This window comes from Saccopteryx leptura, chromosome 1, assembly GCF_036850995.1.
Source record: "Saccopteryx leptura isolate mSacLep1 chromosome 1, mSacLep1_pri_phased_curated, whole genome shotgun sequence".
Lineage (NCBI taxonomy): Eukaryota > Metazoa > Chordata > Mammalia > Chiroptera > Emballonuridae > Saccopteryx > Saccopteryx leptura.
In genome coordinates this window covers 99,054,872-99,076,854 of record NC_089503.1, presented here as the reverse complement: position 1 = coordinate 99,076,854, position 21,983 = coordinate 99,054,872, and the positions used below count along the sequence as shown (strand labels likewise).

The window sequence follows — 21,983 nt, the reverse complement described above, 5'->3', positions numbered from 1 at the left end:
GCTATGCTTGCCTCTCTGTCTTGTCAGTAACTATCGTTAGTACCTTCTGTGTCATCCTAACTGCAGCTCTCTATATCCTAAAAGAGACACTAGAATAAATAAATGAGGGTTTGCATTTCTGGAATTGTCTCTACTATACTATTTCTATAGGTGACTCCTGACCCAGTTTCTTCTTCTTTCCTGGGGGCAGGTTGCATGATCAGATGGTAAAAATCAACCAAAATCTTCATCGGCTACAGGTAGCCTGGCGGGATGCTCAACAAAGTTCTAGCCCTGCTGCTGATAACCTTCGTGAGCAGTTTGAACGACTAATGACCATCTATCTTTCTACCAAGACGGCCATGACTGAGCCACAGATGCTACAAAACTGCCTAAATTTGCAGGTGTCCATGGCTGTTCTACTAGTTCAACTAGCCATAGGCAATGAGGGCTCACAGCCAATAGAGCTAACTTTTCCTCTGCCGGATAGCTACAACTCTTTGGCTTATGTGCCAGGTAAGCAGACTCTCTTCTCCCTTGGGAACTTCCTATTTATAGCCATCTAAGTTTCACTGGGTCACTTTGGAAGTTTACTCCTCAGAATACCCTTCCTTAATTATTAGTCAACTCTCCTAACTCTCCCTGTGCTCTTCCTTAAGGGAAAAAAATTATCTGTTCGTTAAATCAGAGGGAGATTTATATGTTATGTATGTTGGTGAGTGGTTGGCAGATATTGTCCATCAAAATCAGATTACTGTATATGGGCCCTGGCTGGTGGCTCTGAAGATGGACCATCAGCCCAGCATATGGATGTCTTGGGTTTGATTTCAGGTCAGGGCACACAGGAGAAGCAACCATCTGCTTCTCCCCCTCCTTCTCTCCTATCTCTCCCCTCTCTCCCTCTTCCTTTTCCACAGCCAGTGGCTCACTTGGTTCAAGCATGGCCCTGGGTGCTGAGGATGACTCTGTTAGAGCGCATCAGCCTCAAGTGCTAAAAATAGCTCAGTGTTCAAGCATCAGCCCCAGAGGGGGTTGCCAGGTAGACCCTGGCCAGGGTACATGCAGGAGTCTATCTCACTATCTTCCCTCCTCTCACTTAAAAAAAAAAAAAATCAGCTTAGGCCCTGGCCGGTTGGCTCAGCGGTAGAGCGTCGGCCTAGCGTGCGGAGGACCCGGGTTCGATTCCCGGCCAGGGCACGCAGGAGAAGCGCCCATTTGCTTCTCCACCCCTCCGCCACGCTTTCCTCTGTGTCTCTCTCTTCCCCTCCCGCAGCCAAGGCTCCATTGGAGCAAAGATGGCCCGGGCGCTGGGGATGGCTCCTCGGCCTCTGCCCCAGGCGCTAGAGTGGCTCTGGTCGCAATATGGCGACGCCCAGGATGGGCAGAGCATCGCCCCCTGGTGGGCAGAGCGCCGCCCCATTGTGGGCGTGCCGGGTGGATCCCGGTCGGGCGCATGCGGGAGTCTGTCTGACTGTCTCTCCCTGTTTCCAGCTTCAGAAAAATGAAAAAAAAAAAAAAAAAAAATCAGCTTAGCCTGACCTGTGGTGGTGCAGTGGATAAAGCATCGACCTGGAACGCTGAGGTCGCTGGTTCAAACCCCTGCAATTGCCTGGTCAAGGCACATATGGGAGTTGATGTTTCCTGCTCCTCCCCCCTTCCTCTCTCTCTCTCTCTCTCTCTCTATATCTATCTCCTCTCTAAAATGAATAAATAAATAAATAAAATTTTAAAAATCCGCTTATATAGTGTGTGTGTGTGTGTGTGTGTGTGTGTGTGTGTGTGTGAGAGAGACAGAGACAAAGAGAAGGACAGATAGTGACAGACAGGAAGGGAGAGAGATGAGAAGCATCAGTTCTTCATTATGGCTCCTTAGTTGTTCATTGATTGCTTTCTCATATGTGCCTTGACCTGGGGGGGGGGGGGCTATAGCAGAGCGAGTGACCCTTGCTCAAACCAGCAACCTTGGGCTCAAGCCAGCAACCATGGAGTCATGTCTATGATCCCACACTCAGCCAGCGACTATGCGCTCAAGCCAGATGAGCCAGTGCTCAATCCAGTGACCTTGTGGTTTTGAACCTGAGTCCTCTGCGTCCTAGTCCAATGCTCTATCCACTGTGCCACCGCCTGGTCAGGCTCAGCTTATCTGTTCTTGCTCACTGTATTGGTCATCTATTGCTAACTAACAGATTACCCCAAATCATAGAACTTTACAACAACCAATATTATCTCACACAGTTTCTGTCGTGTCAGGAATTCCGGAGCAGCTTTGCTGCATCGTTCTGACTCTGGGTCTCTCATAAGGTTGCAGCCAAGCTGTCACCCAGGACCATAGGAATGTGAAGACTCAACCAGGGATGAAGGAACTGCTCACAAGCCTAAGCCTAGTCATGTGGTTGTTGGCAAACCTCAATTGTTTGCTGGCTTATTTTTCAGATCACATAGGTCTCTCCTTAGAGATATGAGAGATATAGGAGAGAAATACTCATAACACGGCTGTTGGCTTCCCCCAGAGCAAGCAACCAATATGTAAGCTGTTGGCTTATATAACCTAGTCATAGAAATGACATACCATCACTTCTGTATGCCTCAGGGTGTATCTTCTACCCTGGAAGAATAAGAGGGGACACATAAGGGTAAGAATACCAGGAGGCGAGGACCATCTGGAGACTGGTGACCATAATCACCTAATGAATCTTCATTCAAAATTCTTCATACACCTAAAGGGTTATTTAGTTCACAGTTAACCTTGAGTGTGGAAATATATCACAGTATACTTTCTTAAACTGTACTGATGTGTTAATATTTTTGTGTCTCTACTGCTTTTATATTTACTTGAATAAAAATTAAAATTGAGCCTGACCTGTGGTGATGCAGTGGATAAAGCATCAACCTGGAAATGCTGAGGTCGCCAGTTCAAAACCCTGGGCTTGCCTGGTCAAGGCACATATGGGAGTTGATGCTTCCTGCTCCTTCCCCCTTCTCTCTCTCTTTCCTTCTAAAATGAATTTTAAAAATTAAAATTGACACATTTAAAGGAGAGTCTACATTTATTTTATTAACTTACCATTCCTAGTATCTGCAAGACATTTGGGTTTTGTTAACCTTCATTAAGTACAGTATAGAATTTGTATGTACAGAGAGTCAGATGTTTGGCTAATTCCAATGAATTTTCTTCCAGAATTTTTTGCAGATAACCTGGGTGATTTCCTCATTTTTCTCCGCCGCTTTGCCGATGACATCTTAGAGACATCAGCAGATTCCCTAGAACATGTCCTTCACTTTATCACCATCTTCACTGGAAGCATAGAAAGGTGAAGTGCTGAAAGTTTGGCAGTCACTGTTTAGAGCTGCAAAACATTCAGAAGACTTGTAAACCAAGAAATAAACAAGTCTGCCTTATAAGAGGTTGCCTTCAGAAGTTGTGTTAACATTAATGGATCACCTGACCATTCTGATGGGTAGCCAAAAAATCCCATTCTAGAGAGGCAAAGGACTTTGCCCACAGAGAATCTGAACTTGCATATATGGTACCTGATAGAAATTCCACTGCTGTTTCCTGGTTAAAACAGTTACCTTAATGCAGAAACCTCGCCAGTGGCAGCCAGGTACTAATGATCTTTTAGTAATGTTAAGATACAGTTTGCCTTTGAAATCCTGAGTTGGGTGAGCATTAAACTTAGGTAAATGCTTTCTGATCTCAAGTTTTTCTCCTTTATAACTTGTAGTCCTCTTTTCCAAACGAAGATGCTAACCTGTAGAGATGCTTCTCTGATTTTTTTGGTGCCTAGGCCAAAGGAGACAATGTGTACATAAATGAAGATTTGCTACACAAAGAAGAGAATGCTCCACAGTCCGTGGAGCCTTGTCAGTGAGAAGTAGGTGAAAGCCAACCCTTCCCTGAGCTGAGCAGACCTCATGAGAAAATATAAGTCAGCAAGTATTTATCAGGCACACATGGTAATATAGAATAACTATACCCTGGTCCTTGCTTTTATTTATTTATTTATTTATTTTGTATTTTTCTGAAGCTGGAAGCAGAGAGAGACAGTCAGACAGACTCCCGCATGCGCCTGACCGGGATCCACCTGGCACGCCCACCAGGGGCGAAGCTCTGCCCACCAGGGTGCGATGCTCTGCCCCTCTGGGGCGTCGCACTCTAGTGCCTGGGGCAGAGGCCAAGGAGCCATCCCCAGCGCCCGGGCCATCTTTGCTCCAATGGAGCCTTGGCTGCGGGAGGGGAAGAGAGAGACAGAGAGAAAGGGGGGGGTGGAGAAGCAAACGGGCGCTTCTCCTATGTGCCCTGGCCGGAATCGAACCTGGGTCCCCCGCACGCCAGGCCAACGCTCTACCGCTGAGCCAACCGGCCAGGGCATGGTCCTTGCTTTTAGAAAGCTTAGAAAGGCAGGTTCATCCCAAGTAAACAGTCACAGAATAGTAAGCTTCAAAGAATGCATTATCATAGAGAAGTACATAGAATGGCTAAACATTAAATACAAACTTAAGTACTCACCCTCGTATGTGGTAAGCTGTGACCTCAAAAGTTGAATGGTGGCCCTAGCCGGTTGGCTCAGTGGTAGAGCATCAGCCTGGCATGCAGGAGTCCCGGGTTCAATTCCCGGCCAGGGCACACAGGAGAAGCGCCCATCTGCTTCTCCACCCCTCCCCCTTTCCTTCCTCTCTCTCTCTCTCTTCCCCTCCCGCAGCCAAGGCTCCATTGGAGCAAAGTTGGCCCGGGCACTGGGGATGACTCCATGGCCTCTGCCTCAGGCACTAGAATGGCTCTGTTTGCAACAGAGCAACGCCCCAGATGGGCAGAGCATCGCCGGGTGGATCCCGGTCGGGCGCATGCGGGAGTCTGTCTGACTGTCTCCCCGTTTCCAACTTCAGAAAAATACACACACACACACCCAAAAAAAAAAAAAAGTTGAATGGTAGCTCCTGAATTATCCCCCAGAAACTGACAGACTTAAAACTGCAGAGTCCCGTTTCCCCCAAAGGCTCTGGCATAGGACGTTGCCTCCACTGTGGTGATATAGGGTGTTCCCCGCTACGGCAAGACTCTAGGATGTCTTGGCTCCTGTGAGGAGAGTAGTCATAAAAATTTGATTCCTCAGCTTAGACGCTCTCAGCATGGTGGTGTTTGTAGGCCTGGCCAAGCCACCCCTGTCCCTGAACCCACAGGAGGAGGCCAAGTTTCAGAAGGAGGTAGTGGCTCAGGCTTGCTGGCATGCAAGCAAGCAACAAAAGCAAGGGAAAAAAACTCCTAGAATAATCTATGTGGGCCACCAACCTCCAGCACTTTATAAACCCAGGTCCAAGCATTTTTTTTCCTAATCTGGCACTGTTACAAGATTCAGACTGTCCAAAAGTGAAGACTCTGGAAGTAGTAAAGACTAGTCCTTCGGGGAGGTTGACTCTGAAGATGCTGCCAAGACAGTTGCTTAAACAGTGAACAACTACCTTTTTGGTGAAGACTCTTATGTCATTTTATGCCATGTGAGAAAGTACTGGGAACTTTTAATTTAGAGAGTGGCATATTCCGTTTAAGAAAACATATCCAGCCCTCACCGGATAGCTCAGTTGGTTAGAGCATCGTCCTGAAGCAGAGGTTGCTGGTTCAACCCCCAGTCAGGGCACATACAGAAACAAATTGATGTTCCTTTCTTTCCTCCCTCCCTTCCTCTCTCTAAAATAATAAAATAAACATTTTATTTTATTATTATTTATTATTATTAATAATAAAATATATATATGGCAGTCAAACAGTAGAATCAGAACTGGACACTCCAGAAGTTACAGATGGAGAAGCAATTTAAAAAGAAAGAAGTTATTTAGTAAGAGATTAGCTAAAAAAGAATTGATTGTAATTTTTCTTCATTGATTTTACATACAAATTTTATTTTTATTTATTTATTTATTTTTTGTATTTTTCTGAAGCTGGAAACGGGGAGAGACAGTCAGACAGACTCCCGCATGCGCCCAACCGGGATCCACCCGGCACGCCCACCAGGGGCCACGCTCTGCCCACCAGGGGGCGATGCTCTGCCCCTCCAGGGCGTCGCTCTGCCGTGACCAGAGCCACTCTAGCGCCTGGGGCAGAGGCCAAGGAGCCATCCCCAGCGCCTGGGCCATCTTTGCTCCAGTGGAGCCTTGGCTGTGGGAGGGGAAGAGAGAGATAGAGAGAAAGGAGAGGGAGAGGGTTGGAGAAGCAGATGGCCACTTCTGTGTGCCCTGGCCAGGAATTAAACCGGGACTTCCACACGCTGGGCCAGTGCTCTACCACTGAGCCAACTGGCCAGGGCCACAGTGTACTTTTTACAAAATAAAAATCTGAAGTCCTGATCAGTTAGCTCAGTTGGTTAGAGCATCGTCCTGAAACACCAAGATTGCAGGTTCAATCTCTGGTTAAGGCGCATACTTGAAGTGACCAATGAATACACAGCTAAAGTGGAACAAGTGAATGCTTCTCTCTCTCTCTCTCTCTCTCTCTCTCTCTCTCAATCAAATATTTTTTTAAAAAATCTGAAGGGCTAAAATAGATGATGAAGATTATAAAATAGTTTTCAAACAGCCCTTATCTGACATAAAAGAAGAAACACGAGACAAACACATTCAAGGGAAAAAGGATGAAAAAAAGCAATCAGTGATTCTGAATGTATTATGTATAATACTTCTTTTGGAAAATGTGGTTTTATTATGATGGCTGACTTCTTGTATTTAACTAGAGAATAAAACTTGGTTGAAGTCAATAAGGAAAGCCCTAGCTGAAACACAGGCATGCGCTCCAGCTTGCAGTCGCCAGGCTCTCACTGCCTCCTTGTCCTAGTCTCTTTTAGTTTTCTTTGCAGATGCTTATCTGTCTTTAGTTACTCTGCCTGGACAGAAGGGTCACCGTGAACTTCAGGTTTAAGTTCTAAACCACAGTCTTTGTTGTTACCATCAAATAAAATAAAATCTAAAAATAAAAACTAAAAATTACCAGCTCAGCTTGCTTTGTGCCCTAATTGCAGGATGAAGAATCCCCACCTAAGAGCCAAACTGGCTGAGGTGCTGGAAGCAGTGATGCCCCACCTGGATCAGACTCCAAATCCCTTGGTATCCAGTGTGTTCCACCGGAAACGTGTGTTCTGCAACTTTCCCTATGCAGCCCACCTTGCAGAAGCTCTAATCAAGGTCTTTGTGGACATTGAGTTTACAGGTAAAGAAGTCTAGAACTGAAAAGCTGAGACGTGTACAATTGCAAAGCTTGATCAGTATTTGAATATCAGAAAAATGTCATCGGTCATCATTGAATTCCTACTCTATGCCAACTTTGATATTAAGAGCTTTTCTTTACATTGTCTCATTAATTTGTCACCATCGGGAAAGTTCTACTGTATTATCCTCATTTTACATATGAGGACATGGATTCTCAAAAAGATTAAATTAAAAAAAAGATTATTATATTGCTTGATCAAATCATACTCAAAACAAATGAGGCTTTCCAGTTAAAATCTGAGTCTTTGGCCCTGGCCGGTTGGCTCAGTGGTAGAGCGTCGGCCTGGCGTGCAGAAGTCCCGGGTACGATTCCCAGCCAGGGCACACAGGAGAAGCGCCCATCTGCTTCTCCACCCCTCCCCCTCTCCTTCCTCTCTGTCTCTCTCTTCCCCTCCCGCAGCGAGGCTCCATTGGAGCAAAGATGGCTCGGGCGCTGGGGATGGCTCCTTGGCCTCTGCCCCAGGCGCTAGAGTGGCTCTGGTCCCAACAGAGCGACGCCCGGAGTGGCAGAGCATCGCCCCCTGGTGGGCAGAGCATCGCCCCCTGGTGGGCTTGCCAGGTGGATCCCGGTTGGGCGCATGCGGGAGTCTGTCTGACTGTCTCTCCCCATTTCCAGCTTCAGAAAAATACAAAAAAAAAAAATCTGAGTCTTTATTTTCTCTGCCTCAAAATTGCAGAATAGTAGATAATAAGACAATGTGCCTGTAGAGAAATTCTTTTATTGCCCAGACTGTCTCTCTAACAGTCTAATTGTTAGATTAAAAATAACAGCAAGGCCCTGGCCGGGTAGCTCAGTTGTTTACAGCATCATCCTGAAGCACAGAGGTTGCCAGTTCGATCCCCTATCAGGGAACATACAGAAACAGATTGATGTTCCTGTCTCTCTCTCCTTCCTTTCCTGTCTTGCTAATCAATAAATAATAAAAGATTTTAAAAAAGAATAACAGCAGGTAACATTCCCTTTCTCTCTTGGCCTTTTGAGATCTAACCCTGAGATGCTATGTTTGAGTAAACAGTACCCCATCTCAACCAGTAAACAGGATGTTATGCAGTGTTTATTTTTTTGTTTTTTGGTTTTTTGTTTGTTTGTTTTTTGTATTTTTCTGAAGCTGGAAACGGGGAGAGACAGACAGACTCCCGCATGCGCCCAACCGGGATCCACCCGGCACGCCCACCAGAGGCGGAAGCTCTGCCCACCAGGGGGCGATGCTCTGCCCCTCCGGGGCGTCGCTCTGCCACAACCAGAGCCACTCTAGCGCCTGGGGCAGAGGCCAAGGAGCCATCCCCAGCGCCTGGGCCATCTTTGCTCCAATGGAGCCTTGGCTGCGGGAGGGGAAGAGAGAGACAGAGAGGAAGGAGGGGGGGGGTGGAGAAGCAAATAGGCGCTTCTCCTATGTGCCCTGGCCAGGAATCGAACCCGGGTCCCCCACATGCCAGGCCGACGCTCTACCGCTGAGCCAACCGGCCAGGGCTATACAGTGTTTTAAGACCCCTTTTAAAGGGTTGTCCTACTATCTAATGACAAATACAATACGTATTTTTTTCAACTACAGTTTATATTTAATATTATTTTATATTAGTTTCAGGTATATAGCATAGTGGTTAGATAATTATATACTTTATAAAGAAACATTTTATTGACTGCCTTTCCATATTTGGATTTTTACTTCACTTAACTCTCCTGAGCCCTGGTTTCTTCTCATGTGCAAAATGGGTTGAAGTGATAAGGGAGAAAAAAGTGCATGTAAAACTTCATAGTACATGAGTTGCACAATAAATTGCTGCAATTATCTCATTATATGATGGTAGAGGATGTATTATATTTCTGTCTTATTTATGAGAAAATGGAAGTTGCAAAAGGTTAAGGGACTTGCATTAAATGGAACAGAAGGAAAACCTAGGTCTTCTAACTCCATATCACGTGCTCTTCCTTTATTATATGACCCAACCTTAGTGCTCTAGTGGTACCTTTGGTATGTCAAAAGCAATATAAGCCTCAGCTTTTTAGCTGACTTGATTTTATAGAATAATCAAGAACCACCCTGACCAGGCGGTGGCGCAGTAGATAGTTCGTCAGACTGGGATGCAGAAGGACCCAGGTTCAAGACCCCGAGGTCACCAGCTTGAGCGCGGGCTCATCTGGCTTGAGCAAAAAGCTCACCAGCTTGGACCCAAGGTCGCTGGCTCGAGCAAGGGGTTACTTGGTCTGCTGAACGCCCGCGGTCAAGGCACATATGAGAAAGCAATCAGTGAACAACTAAGGTGTTGCAACAAAAAACTGATGACTGATGCTTCTCATCTATCTCCATTCCTGTCTCTCTGTCCCTATTTATCCCTCTCTCTCTCTCTCTGTCCCTGTAAAAAGAACAAAAACAAAAACACAAACAACAACAAAAAAAGAACCAGTTGAGCCCTGTCCAGGCAGCTCAGTTGGTGAGAGTGTCATCCCAATATGCCAAAGTTGCAGGTTCAATCCCCGGACAGGGTACATACAAGAATCAACCAATGAGTACACTGATGAGTGGAACAACAAATCAGTCTCTTTCTATCTCCCTCTCCCTCTCTCTCTCTCTCTCTCCTCCCCCTCCACCTCTTTACCTCTTCCTCTTCCAGCCCCTCCCTCCCCCCTCCTTTTTCTCTCTAAAATTAATAAATATTTTTTTAGATTTTATTTATTGATTTTTAGAGACAGGGAAGAGGGAGAGAGAAAGAGAAAGTGGAGGGAGAAGTTGGAAGCATCAACTCGTAGTAGTTGCTTCCTATATGTGCCTTCACTGGGCAAGCCCAGGGTTTCAAACCGTGACCTCAGCATTCCAGGTCAACACTTTATCCACTGCTCCACCACAGGTCAGGCAATAAATACATTTTTTTTAAGCTAGCTATACAGTTGCCTTGTTATCTATAAAGAATGTGGGATTGCCATGGCCACATAGCTCAGTCGGTTGGAGCATCATCCCGGAGCACAAAGGTTGCCGGTTCGATTCCAGGTCAGGGCACATACAGGAGCAGCTCAATGTTCCTGTCTCTCTCTCTGCCCCTGCCTTTCTCAAATAAATGAATAAATATTAAAAAAAAAAAAAAAAAAAAGAATGTGGGATTATTTAACAACCCATTCTGCATATGGCCATCACTGCCATAGTGGCCAGCTCCAGAGGCCTCATTTCAAAGTCTGATAAATACTCTACATTTGATGTATAGCTTGGTCTGTATCCTTTTCTGTGTAAGGTATCCTTTTGTTCTCTCAGTAGGGAAATAAGCAAACACTTGTCTACAACTGTAGGCCTTTACTTTTTTAAGTCCCAAGTCAGATATTGTCAGTAGCCTGGACATACTCAGAATAAGGGGAAATGGCTATACATAGGCATAAGCTCTTACTCTTTCTCTAATAGCAGCACCATTGCTGGTATTTTGCTCTTACCTTACTCCAGGGGACCCCCATCAGTTTGAACAGAAGTTTAATTACCGTCGTCCCATGTATCCCATTCTAAGGTACATGTGGGGAACAGATACCTATCGAGAGAGCATTAAGGTGAGAGAGTTTTCACTGAAAACAAAACTGAGCTGAGTTTTGCTTCAGATAAGCCCCAGTAAGTTATGGTTCAGTACTAAAATGGTATTCTCTTGGGCTGGAACTTACAGGATTTGGCTGACTATGCCTCTAAGAATTTAGAAGCTATGAATCCCCCACTTTTTCTCCGCTTCCTTAACCTGCTGATGAATGATGCCATCTTCCTTTTGGATGAAGCCATACAGGTAAAAAAAAAAAAGATTAGCTGCTCCTATATCATCAAATCATGGCCAGTACCTATGTTTTACCTTATAATCATAGCAATTTTCATGCTTCTACTACCAGTCTTAAGACACCAAAAATTTGCAAGTACTATACTGCCAATCTTGCCATTACAGACCTTGGGAAATATTGTTCCATAAGGTCCATGGAAACCTCAAACTATGATGTTACTTTGGCATAGGATAGTAAAGAAAGTTGGTGAGACCAAACTAAGGTACACAGGCAGAACTAATTGGGCTAATGTTACAAAAGAAATCAGAATCTTGTGTTTCATCAGGACTGTCAACCTTTTCCATCCCAATGCATTAGTAACAGTGGCTCACTAAGGCAGTATAGTAGTTCTTATCCCTCTTTCCTAAAAGAGTCAGATATTTACATCACTGCTTAGGAAAAAAGTCTCTGGTTTGGGTTATTTTTTTATATAAAGACTAAGTCATCACTTCTCTTCATCTCTCCATTGCCTCCCAAATATTTAGCTATATTTGAAACACGAGTTTCACAAAGTGTACAGCTGGGTGCCTCTGAGCTTATTCCCTTTATCGTCCCTGTGGAGATGCCTATTAATGCTCATGTAAAAAGTCACACATCTGCCACAGTTATAAAATAGGGCAGTGACCCAAAGGGAGATGGAGCAGCAAAACGTGAGGGTGGCCGGTTGGGTAGCCATGAGCTCCTCATACTGATGAGCAATATCCCAGCAACTTGTGTCTGTGAAAAAAGTTACCTGCTTTTCTCATAATCCTACAAGGCTTTAGATAGGTTTTCTTAGAAAACAAGAATAAACTGAGTAACAAACAGACCCTTTTAAGCAAGAGTTGCGTGATACAAAAGATGATACTGATTGCATTTTTGTGGAACTGTAAGTTTAGCACATTTGCTGCAGCAGCAAGGGAGCAGGTTTCAAATACGGTTCTCCTTCCAAACGTCTTGCATGTTTGATAAAGCTTTGTTCTTTGATAGTTTTTTGGGTTTGGCTTTGTTTTTTTGTTTGTTTTTATCTTTATTGAAAGATTCATCCTTTTTTTCACTGTAGCCTGTTTGTTCTTGCCTGGATTTCACATACTATATTATTTCTCCTCCTTTCTATTTCTAGGGGAATTACTAATAAGTCTGCCTAGGCTGAAACAAGCTATATGGAGCCACAATTTCTTTTTCTTTTCTTTTTTGTCTAAAAACCTATGATGGGAAATGAAGCCTCATGTCTCTTATGTAGTTCCTGGCTTTCCCAGCTAGTGGACTCGATTTTAAATAGGACCTCTGAAATACCATCTTGCCTTCAACTGCAGTTTCTCTTCTGATATATTCCACCTCTGGTTTCTGTAGTATTTGAGCAAGATAAAGATCCAACAGATTGAGAAGGACCGAGGTGAATGGGACAGTCTGACTCCAGAAGCCCGCCGAGAGAAGGAAGCTGGCCTACAGATGTTTGGACAGCTGGCACGTTTCCATAACATTATGTCCAATGAAACAATCGGTACCCTTGCCTTTCTGACATCAGGTAAGGACACAAAGCACTGCTTTCCCCAAAAAAATGCATTGACCAAGAATCAAAACAGTGATTTGGAATATAAGGAAGCAAAAATCACCCATTCAGAACAGCAAAAGAAAAAAAATTAGGATAGTGTAAGGAGCCTCTAGACAACTTCCAGCACACCAACATTCACATCATGGGAGTTGCCAGAAGAAGTAGAGAGAGAACAATAAATTGAAAACCTAAGTAAAAAAAATAATGACATGGCCCTGGCCGGTTGGCTCAGCGGTAGAGCGTCGGCCTGGCATGCGGGGGACCCGGGTTCGATTCCCGGCCAGGGCACATAGGAGAAGCGCCCATTTGCTTCTCCACCCCCCCCTCCTTCCTCTCTGTCTCTCTCTTCCCCTCCCGCAGCCAAGGCTCCATTGGAGCAAAGATGGCCCGGGCGCTGGGGATGGCTCCTTGGCCTCTGCCCCAGGCACTAGAGTGGCTCTGGTCGCGGCAGAGCGACACCCCGGAGGGGCAGAGCATCGCCCCCTGGTGGGCAGAGCATCCGCCCCTGGTGGGCGTGCTGGGTGGATCCCGGTCGGGCGCATGCAGGAGTCTGTCTGACTGTCTCTCCCCGTTTCCAGGAAAAAAAATACAAAAAAAAAAAAAATAATGACAGGAAATTTCCCTAAGCTGGTGAAGCAAATAGACATACAAGTCTAGGAAGCACAGAGAGTACCAAACATGATGAACCCAAAGAGATCCATACCAAGAATAGTCATAATTAAAAACAAATGGTTAAAGATAAAAAAGAGAATCTAAAAACAGCAAGAGAAAAGTAGTTTATTACCTAAAGTGAGCTCCCATAAGAACATCAGCTGATTGCTCAACAGAAATTTTGCAGGCCAGAAGGGACTGGCACAAAATATTCAATGTATTGGAAAGCAAGGACCTACAACAAAGATTACTTTCCCCAGCAAAGCTATCATTTAGAAGTGAAGGACATATAAAGAGCTTCCCACACAAGAAAAAGCTAAAGGAGTTCACCACCAAACCAGTATTACATGAAATGTTAAAGGGTGTTCTTTAAGAAGAGGGAAAAAAAGGTAAAAAAAATGAACAGTAAAATGGCAGTAAATACCTGTCAACAATTAAATCTAAAAAAATAAGTGAACAAGCAGAACAGAAACAGACTCACATTCACAGAACATTTTGATGGTTCCCAGATTGGAGGAGGGGGGGTTGAGGGGATGAGTGGAAAAGGTGATGGGATTAAGAAGTATAATTGGTAGTTATAGAATAGTCATGGGGATGTAAAGTACAATGTAGGGAATGTAGTTGGTATCCTATCGATTATGTATGGTATCAGATGAGTATGAGATTTTTTTATCTAGATGATCACTCAGAATGTCATATAATGTCTGTCTACCCAGTGACTTGTACACTGACACTAATATGTATATCAGTTGTAGTTGAAAATAAAAAATTATTTTAAATAAATATTTTTAAAAAGCAGAACAATATGAGATAGAAATAAGAAGGATAAAAAATAAAGGACCAATCTAGGAAATCTCAAAAAGAAAATTGGGCCTGACCAGGCAGTTGCGCAGTGGATAGAGCATTAGCCTGGGATGCAGAGGACCCAGATTCAAAACCCCAAGGTTGCTGGCTTGAATGCAGGCTCATCTAGCTTGAGTGTAGGCTCACCAGCTTGAGCACAGGGTTGCTGGCTTGAATGTGGGATCATAGACATGACCCCATGGTCACTGGCTTGAAGCCCAAGGTTGCTGGCTTGAGCCCAGGGTCACCAGCTTGAGCAAGGGGTCATTCGCTCTGCTGTAGCCCCCCCCCAAATGAGAAAGAAATCAATGAACAACTAAGGTGCTGCAACAAAGAATTGATGCTTCTCATCTCTCTCCCCTTCTGTCTCTCTGTCCCTGTCTGTCCCTCTCTCTCTCTATCTCTCAAAAAAAAAACAGAAAAGAAATAAAGTAAATTGGGCCCTAGCCAGATAGCTCGGTTGGAGCATCATCCTGATGTATAGAGGTTGCCAGTTCATTCCCCAACAGGGCACATGCAGAAACAGATCCATGTTTCTGTCTCCCTAAAATCAATAAATTACTTATTTTTTAAAAAGAAAGAAATTGGAAGGGAAGCAATTATCAAAGAAATAATATTTTTAAAATCCCCAAGATAAAAGCCTCTAAATTGAGAGGAGGCACCAGGTATCGAGCACAGGGAATTTTTAATACCCCCACACTAATTTACCCACATATCAGAAAATCAGGATAAAGAGATGATTCTACAAGGTACCAGAGAAAAAGAGCAGGTCATATACAGTGGTTTAAGTATTAGAATGTCTTTGAATTTCACAACAGTGACATTTGAAGCTGGAACACATTTCGGATGGGAAGTATTTTTTCAGCCTAGAATCCGATAGCCAGCCAAATTTATCAATTGTTAGGACATTTTCAGACTTGAAGGTATCAAATTTACTTCCAGTGTGCCCTTTCTTGAGAAACTACAAAATTATATACTCCATCAAAATGAGGGAGTAAACACCAAAGGAGGAAGGTGGAAGACACACAAAGGAAGTTCCCAGGATTATGGTAGACGGAGCTTGTATGACCACCATGCAACAGGCTTGTAGAGCAAGGAGTCCAGATTATAGTGTCAGATGGAACCAGAGAGAACATTTCCAGAAATGCAGAACTGCTAGAAATTATTCTATTGAGAGTTTTACATTTCTGGAGGAGAGTTTTAGGAAGATTTAGTGATAAGTTCTCTGAAAATAAGCAAACAAAAAAACCAAAAAAAAAGTTGTATTAAAATATATATAGTTGACTCATTGCATAATGCAGGAGTTAGTAGCACCTACCCCCCCCCAAGCATAGTTGAAAACCCATGTATAACTTTTGACTCCCCAAAAGTTAACTACTAATGGTCTACTATTGACTGCAAAGCTTACCAATAATATAGTCAATTAACATACATTTTGTATGTTATATATATTATATACTGTATTTTTACAATAAAGGAAGCTAAAGAAATGTTATTAAGAAAACCATAAGGGGCCCTGGCTGGTTGGCTCAGCAGTAGAGCATCGGCTCAGCGTGTGGAAGTCTCAGTTCAATTCCCGATCAGGGCACACAAGAGAAGCAACCATCTGCTTCTCCACCTCTCCCCTTTCTCTCCCTCTCTGTCTTCCCCTCCTGCAGCCATAGCTTGGTTTGAGCAAGTTGGCCCTCGGTGCTGAGGATAGCTCCTTGGCATTGCCTCAGATGCTGAAATATCTCAGTTGCTAAGCAGTGGAGCAGTGGCCGCAGATGGGCAGAGTATCACACTGTGGGGGCTAGCCAGGTAGATCCCAATCAGGGCACATGCAGGAGTCTGTCTCTCTGCCTCACCGCCTCCTAGTAAGAGAAGAAAAAGAAACCATAAGGAAGATAAAAATACATTTACATTATTTATTAAAAAAATATACATATAACTGCACCCACACATTTCAAAATTCTGTTCAAGGGTCAGCCATAGTAGCAAGGTGTTGTGTTTATTTGTGGGTGGTAGTTTTTGTATTTTTGTTTGCTTTTGCTTGTCTATATTTTCTAATGTTACTGCAATGAAAATATATTACTTACGTAATTATAAAAAATAGTAGTCCCCATAAGTCTTCAAGTAAAACTCAAAGGCATAAGTAAAAGATGGCTAATGGATTGACTTTTCACAGATTGGCTTTTTTTCCAGAGATCAAGTCACTCTTTGTGCATCCTTTCCTGGCTGAGCGTATCATCTCCATGTTGAACTACTTCCTACAGCACCTGGTTGGCCCCAAGATGGGGGCCTTAAAAGTCAAGGACTTCAGTGAATTTGACTTCAAACCCCAGCAACTTGTATCAGATATCTGCACTATCTACTTAAATCTTGGGTACCTGAGATTTAAACTGGGCAAGCAAGAGGGGGTGCTAGTGATTTAATTTGGAGTTTTGATAATGGAATGACTGGTTGGTAATTATGTGAAAATAGAAAAGAAATGGTTCTTTTTTAGTTGGTTGATGAAAGAATCTTCTGTAGTTTTAAATGAGATTTTTGTATGACCAGTGGGACATTGTTTCGAACAGTGGTAGTCAACCTGGTCCCTACCGCCCACTAGTGGGCGTTCCAGCTTTCATGGTGGGCGATAGCAGAGCAACCAAAGTATAAATAAAAAGATAGATTTAACTCTAGTAAGTTGTTTTATAAAGATTTATTCTGCCAAACTTAGCGAAAATCCGACATAAAGTACTTGGTAAGTAATTATTATTATATGCTTTAACTTGCTGTAACTCTGCTTTATAAATTTTATAAAGTAAAGTTACTTCTATACTTTATAAATCACCATTACTGTGGAACCGTTGGGCGGTTAGAAAATTTTACTACTAACAGAGATACAAAAGTGGGCGGTAGGTATAAAAAGATTGACTACCCCTGGTTTAGAATTTCCAGCATTCTGCCTTGATCTGTGCAAAAGATAAACTTTGCTGGTTGTACCATTGTTTGGAAAAGCAGTATTCTTCTAAGGCTACAGAATACTTGATAGACTTCCTTCCTAAAAATTAGAAAAAAAAATTTTAACTCAAAAGAACATTCAGGGCATTTAACTGATGGGACCCTCATTCTTCAAACCATTTGTTATCTCCTCTGATATTCTATTTCTTTCCAATGCTGACCTTCCAGGGATGAGGAGAATTTCTGTGCCACTGTGCCCAAGGATGGACGTTCCTATTCCCCAACTCTCTTTGCACAGACAGTCCGAGTCCTGAAGAAGATAAATAAGCCTGGGAATATGATTGTGGCTTTCAGCAACTTAGCAGAGAGAATCAAGGTGAGAAGGGGAATAATTTATTTTCTACCATGTTCTATAAAAATCACATTGTTGACTCAGCTGTTCTGCTTTATACCCTGTTTCGTGGGGGGGAAAATCATTGCCTTTAAAAAATATAAACATGATTCTTCCTGGTTAGTCAGTAACTAGAACTACTATAGTAATACTACTCTTCAATGGAAGGATGAGGACAGAAAATTTGATTTAAGAACCTTCTATTACAAGAGAAAAATGTACAGATTTTTGTTGGCTGTTTCTATGAAAATTTTTGTTCAGTGTTATCAATAGATTTTAAAATCTACGATGTTAATACAAAAGAACTTTTATTTTTTTATTTCTTTTACAGAGACAGAGAGAGAGTCAGAGAGAGGGATAGATAGGGACAGACAGGAACGGAGAGAGATGAGAAGCATCAATCATCATTTTCTCTGTTCTCTCTATATATTTGTGGTTGGTACTTGGCTTATGTGGGAATAGCCATACATTTTGAAGAATAAAATACTGTATTGTACTTAGCTAATCCCTTTGGCTGGAGTATGACAGAGCTCCATTAGCAGTTATAAAAAAAAGGGAAAATCATGGCACAGAGTCTGATATAAAACTTCCCTTATTGCCTGACCTGTGGTGGCACAGTGGATAAAGCGTCGACCTAGAAATGCTGAGGTCTCCTGTTCGAAACCGAGCTTGCCTGGTCAAGGCACATATGGGAGTTGATGCTTCCAGCTCCTCCCCCCTTCTCTCTCTCTGTCTCTCCCTCTAATCACTAAAATGAATTTAAAAAAATTAAAAAAAATTAAAAAATTAAAAAAAAATAAAACTTCCCTTATTGGTATTAGTCTTCCCTTTTATTGAGTTTCTTATTTCTTCTTTTTTGTGTGACATAGAGACAGAGGGACAGATAGGAACAGACAGACAGGAAGGGAGAGAGATGAGAAGCATCAATTTTCATTGTGGCACCTTAGTTATTCATTGATTGCTTTCTCATATGTGCCTTGACCGCAGGCCTTCAGCAGACCAAGTAACCCCTTGCTCAAGCCAGTGACCTTGGGTTCAAGCTGGTAAGCCTTGCTCAAACCAGATGAGCCCACGCTCAAGCTGGTGACCTTGAGGCTTTGAACCTGGGTTCTGCATGTCCCAGTCCTACACTGTATCCACTGCACCATCACCTGGTCAGGCGAGTTTCTTATTTTTAAGTTGGGCTTCATTTTTGTCTAGAGCAGGGGTAGTAAACCTTTTTATAGCTACCGCCCACTTTTGTATCTCTGTGAGTAGTAAAATTTTCTAACCGTCACGGGTTCCACAGTAATGGTGATTTGTAAAGTAGGGAAGTAACTTTATAAAATTTATAAAGCAGAGTTACAGCAAGTTAAAGCATATAATAATAATTACTTACCAAATACTTTATGTCAGATTTTTGCTAAGTTTGGCAGAATAAATCTTTATAAAACAACTTACTATAGCCTGACCAGGTGGTGGCACAGTGGATAGAGCGTTGGACTGGGATGCGGAAGGACCCAGGTTCGAGACCCCGAGCTCACCAGCTTGAGCGCGGGCTCATCTAGCTTGAGCAAAGAGCTCACCAGCTTGGACCCAAGATCGCTGGCTCCAGCAGGGGGTTACTCGGTCTGCTGAAGGCCCACGGTCAAGGCACATGTGAGAAAGCCATCAATGAACAACTAAGAAGTCGCAACGAGAAACTGATGATTGATGCTTCTCATCTCTCTCCGTTCCTGTCTGTCTGTCCCTGTCTATCTCTGCCTCTGTAAAAAAAAAAAAAAAAAACTTACTATAGTTAAATCTCTTTTTATTTATACTTTGGTTGCTGCACTACCGCCCACCATGAAAGCTGGAACACCCACTAGTGGGCGGTAGGGACCAGGTTGACTACCACTGGTCTAGAGTTTTGTCAGATGGGGCCCTGAAGAAGTAGAGTCATGAAAGAATCAAATGTTGAAGCCATTTTTAAATTATTATACCTGTTTGGCCTGACCAGTGGTGGTGCAGTGGATAAAGTGTCAACCTGAAATGCTGAGGTCTCTGGTTAAAAAACTGGGGCTTGCCCAATCAAGGCACATATGGGAGTTGAGGCTTCCAGCTCCTCCCCCTACCCTTTCTCTCTCTCTCTCTCTCATAAAAAGTAATTAAATTCTTATACCTGTTTGTACCTAAAACCAGAAACTGCTTTTCATATACAGACTGCATGAGTGACTCTGTAATTATGCAAATAATAACCCTCCACTCCCTCCCTTTTTGAATTATGACATTTACAACTGAAGTGTTGCCAGAAAGATGTATGTGATCTATTTCTTTTCCTGTTAACACTTCAACCCATTTTTAGTCATGACCGCTAGCAGTTGAACCTAATTAAGTTTCAGAATTGGGGCTGAATGCTAAATTTGCTCCAATGATACCCATCTTGGCTTGTTTAGAAAATAAAGTTGAGAATTATCGTCACTGTAAAAAAAAAAGGATTATTACCTTTATATGCACTTTTTAAGGTTATATACCTGTTAAGGCATAGTCACTGAGCAGTTTGGATTCATCTGCCCTGTGAGTTCACCTCAGTTACAAGGTGTCTATTCTCAGTCCCTGGCAGACCTCCAACAACAGGAAGAGGAGACCTTTGCAGATGCCTGTGATGAGTTCCTGGATCCCATCATGAGCACACTCATGTCTGACCCTGTGGTGCTGCCATCTTCCAGAGTCACTGTGGACAGATCCACCATTGCCAGACATTTGCTCAGGTATGCCAGCCAAAAAGAGCAGCCTCAAGAGAAGAGATGTGTGATTGTTTGCTATCATCTTCTCCCAGATCCTAATTACAGTGTAGTACATCCAATAGGTGCTTCATATTGTTGACTTATTAATTTGTTGGGGAGGCATCGGTAGAGGTATACCACTTGATTGTTAAGGATTTAAACATCCAAAACAAGACACCTAGTGAGAAATGATGGTTCTAACCTTATCCTCTCTAAGGAAATACTTTCTATTAACATACGTTAACCTGGTGTATAAGTAGGCATGTCATTGTTCTAAATTTTATAAAAATATAAAAGGTAGGAGTGGGGTTTTTTATTCAGGTTTTAAACTGTATTCATCATATCAGTTAACCTACATTTTGCTGCTGCTATTGTGGTCAACCATGGTGTCCAGGAATTTTCCCCAGCCTGCCTGTTCTAACTGCTGCATTACATAGAAGTGGGTACTGAGAGACTGCCTATTTAAAATTAAGTTATATAAGTTGGCCCAAATTTAAGGAAATAGATTCTTTTTTTTTTTTTTTTTTTTGACAGAGTCAGAGAGAGGGACAGATAGGGACATACAGACAGGAAGGGAGAGAAATAAGAAGCATCAAATCTTCATTGCGGCACCTTAGTTGTTCATTGACTTTCTCATATGTGCCTTCACTCGGGGGCTACAGCAGAGCGAGTGATCCCTTGCTCAAACCAGCGACCTTGGGTTCCAGCCAGCAACCTTTGAGCTCGAGCCAGCAACCACTGGGTTGTGTCTATGATCTCACGTTCAAGCCAGTGACCCTATGCTCAAGCTGATGAACTTGCACTCAAGCCAGATGAGCCCATGCTCAAGCTGGCGACCTCGGGGTTTTGAACCTGGGTCCTTCGTGTCCCAGTCCGATGCTCTATCTGCTGCGCCACCACCTGGTCTGGCCAAGTATTTAAGTATAGAAAAAAAAAGATTTTCTGCCTGGCCAGTGGTGGTGGAGTGGATAGAGGTTTGACCTGAGGTGCTGAGGTCCCAGATTTGAAACCCCAAAGTCACCACCTTGAGCATGGGCTCATCTAGCTTGAGTGTGAGATAATCAGAATGATCCCAAGGTCTCTGGCTTGAGCCCGAAGGTTGCTTGCTTGAGCAAGGGGTCACTGGCTAGGCTGAAGTCCCCCAGTCAATGCACAATGAATACTAAAATGACATAACTATAAGTTGATGTTTCTCACCTCTTTCCCTGTCTCTCTCTCTTTTATTTCTTTTTTTTTTTTTTTTGGGGGGGGGGGAGAGAGAGAAAGGGACAGACAGGAAGGGAGAGAGATGAGAAGCATCAACTCATAGTTGCATCACCTTAGTTGTTCATTGATTACTTTCTTATATGTGCCTTGACCGGAGGCTCCAGCCAAGCCAGTGACACCTTGCTCAAGCCAGCAACCTTGGGCTCAAGCCAGTGACCATGGATTCATGTTTGTGATCCCACACTCAAGCTGGTGCAAGCTGGATGAGACCACGCTCAAGCCGGTGACCTCTAGGTTCCGAATCTGGGTCCTCATCATCCCAGGCCAGTGCTCTATCCACTGTGCCACTGCCTGGTCAGGCTCTATCTCTTGTCTTAAAAAAAAAAGAAAGAAAAAGGATTTTATACTTTATGGTAGTTGGTATTAAGGATTTACTTTATGCATGACGCTGTACTAGGTAGTATGTCTTATTCAAAGTGTGAGTAAAAATTTATATTTTATTGTGGCCTCAGAAGAAAAAAGAGAAGATATATGTTATAAGCCTTATCACCTGTCAGGGAAACCATAATCTGCATCTACTTGGATAACAGCCAGCTAACTAAATCAAGTGTCAGTTCACAATGCCTTATCCCTTAACATTTTATTATGTGTTGAAAGCCTGTCACTAAAACT

General features: G+C 43.2%; 1 protein-coding gene and 1 pseudogene across 3 annotated transcripts in view; both read left to right on the top strand.

The window, feature by feature from the left end:
* Positions 1 to 21,983, top strand: part of UBE4A (ubiquitination factor E4A) — a 58,506-nt gene that overhangs the window by 32,519 nt on the left and 4,004 nt on the right. For all 3 annotated transcript variants that reach the window (XM_066372315.1, XM_066372330.1, XM_066372322.1), the window contains 9 exons: positions 191 to 495; positions 3,158 to 3,290; positions 6,990 to 7,177; positions 10,665 to 10,765; positions 10,876 to 10,989; positions 12,350 to 12,524; positions 16,230 to 16,410; positions 17,199 to 17,346; positions 19,933 to 20,090. In XM_066372315.1, coding sequence (XP_066228412.1) covers positions 191 to 495; positions 3,158 to 3,290; positions 6,990 to 7,177; positions 10,665 to 10,765; positions 10,876 to 10,989; positions 12,350 to 12,524; positions 16,230 to 16,410; positions 17,199 to 17,346; positions 19,933 to 20,090 — 1,503 coding nt within the window. The remainder of the gene's footprint in view (positions 1 to 190; positions 496 to 3,157; positions 3,291 to 6,989; positions 7,178 to 10,664; positions 10,766 to 10,875; positions 10,990 to 12,349; positions 12,525 to 16,229; positions 16,411 to 17,198; positions 17,347 to 19,932; positions 20,091 to 21,983) is intronic.
* LOC136389716 (MKI67 FHA domain-interacting nucleolar phosphoprotein pseudogene) lies at positions 4,926 to 6,889 on the top strand (annotated as a pseudogene).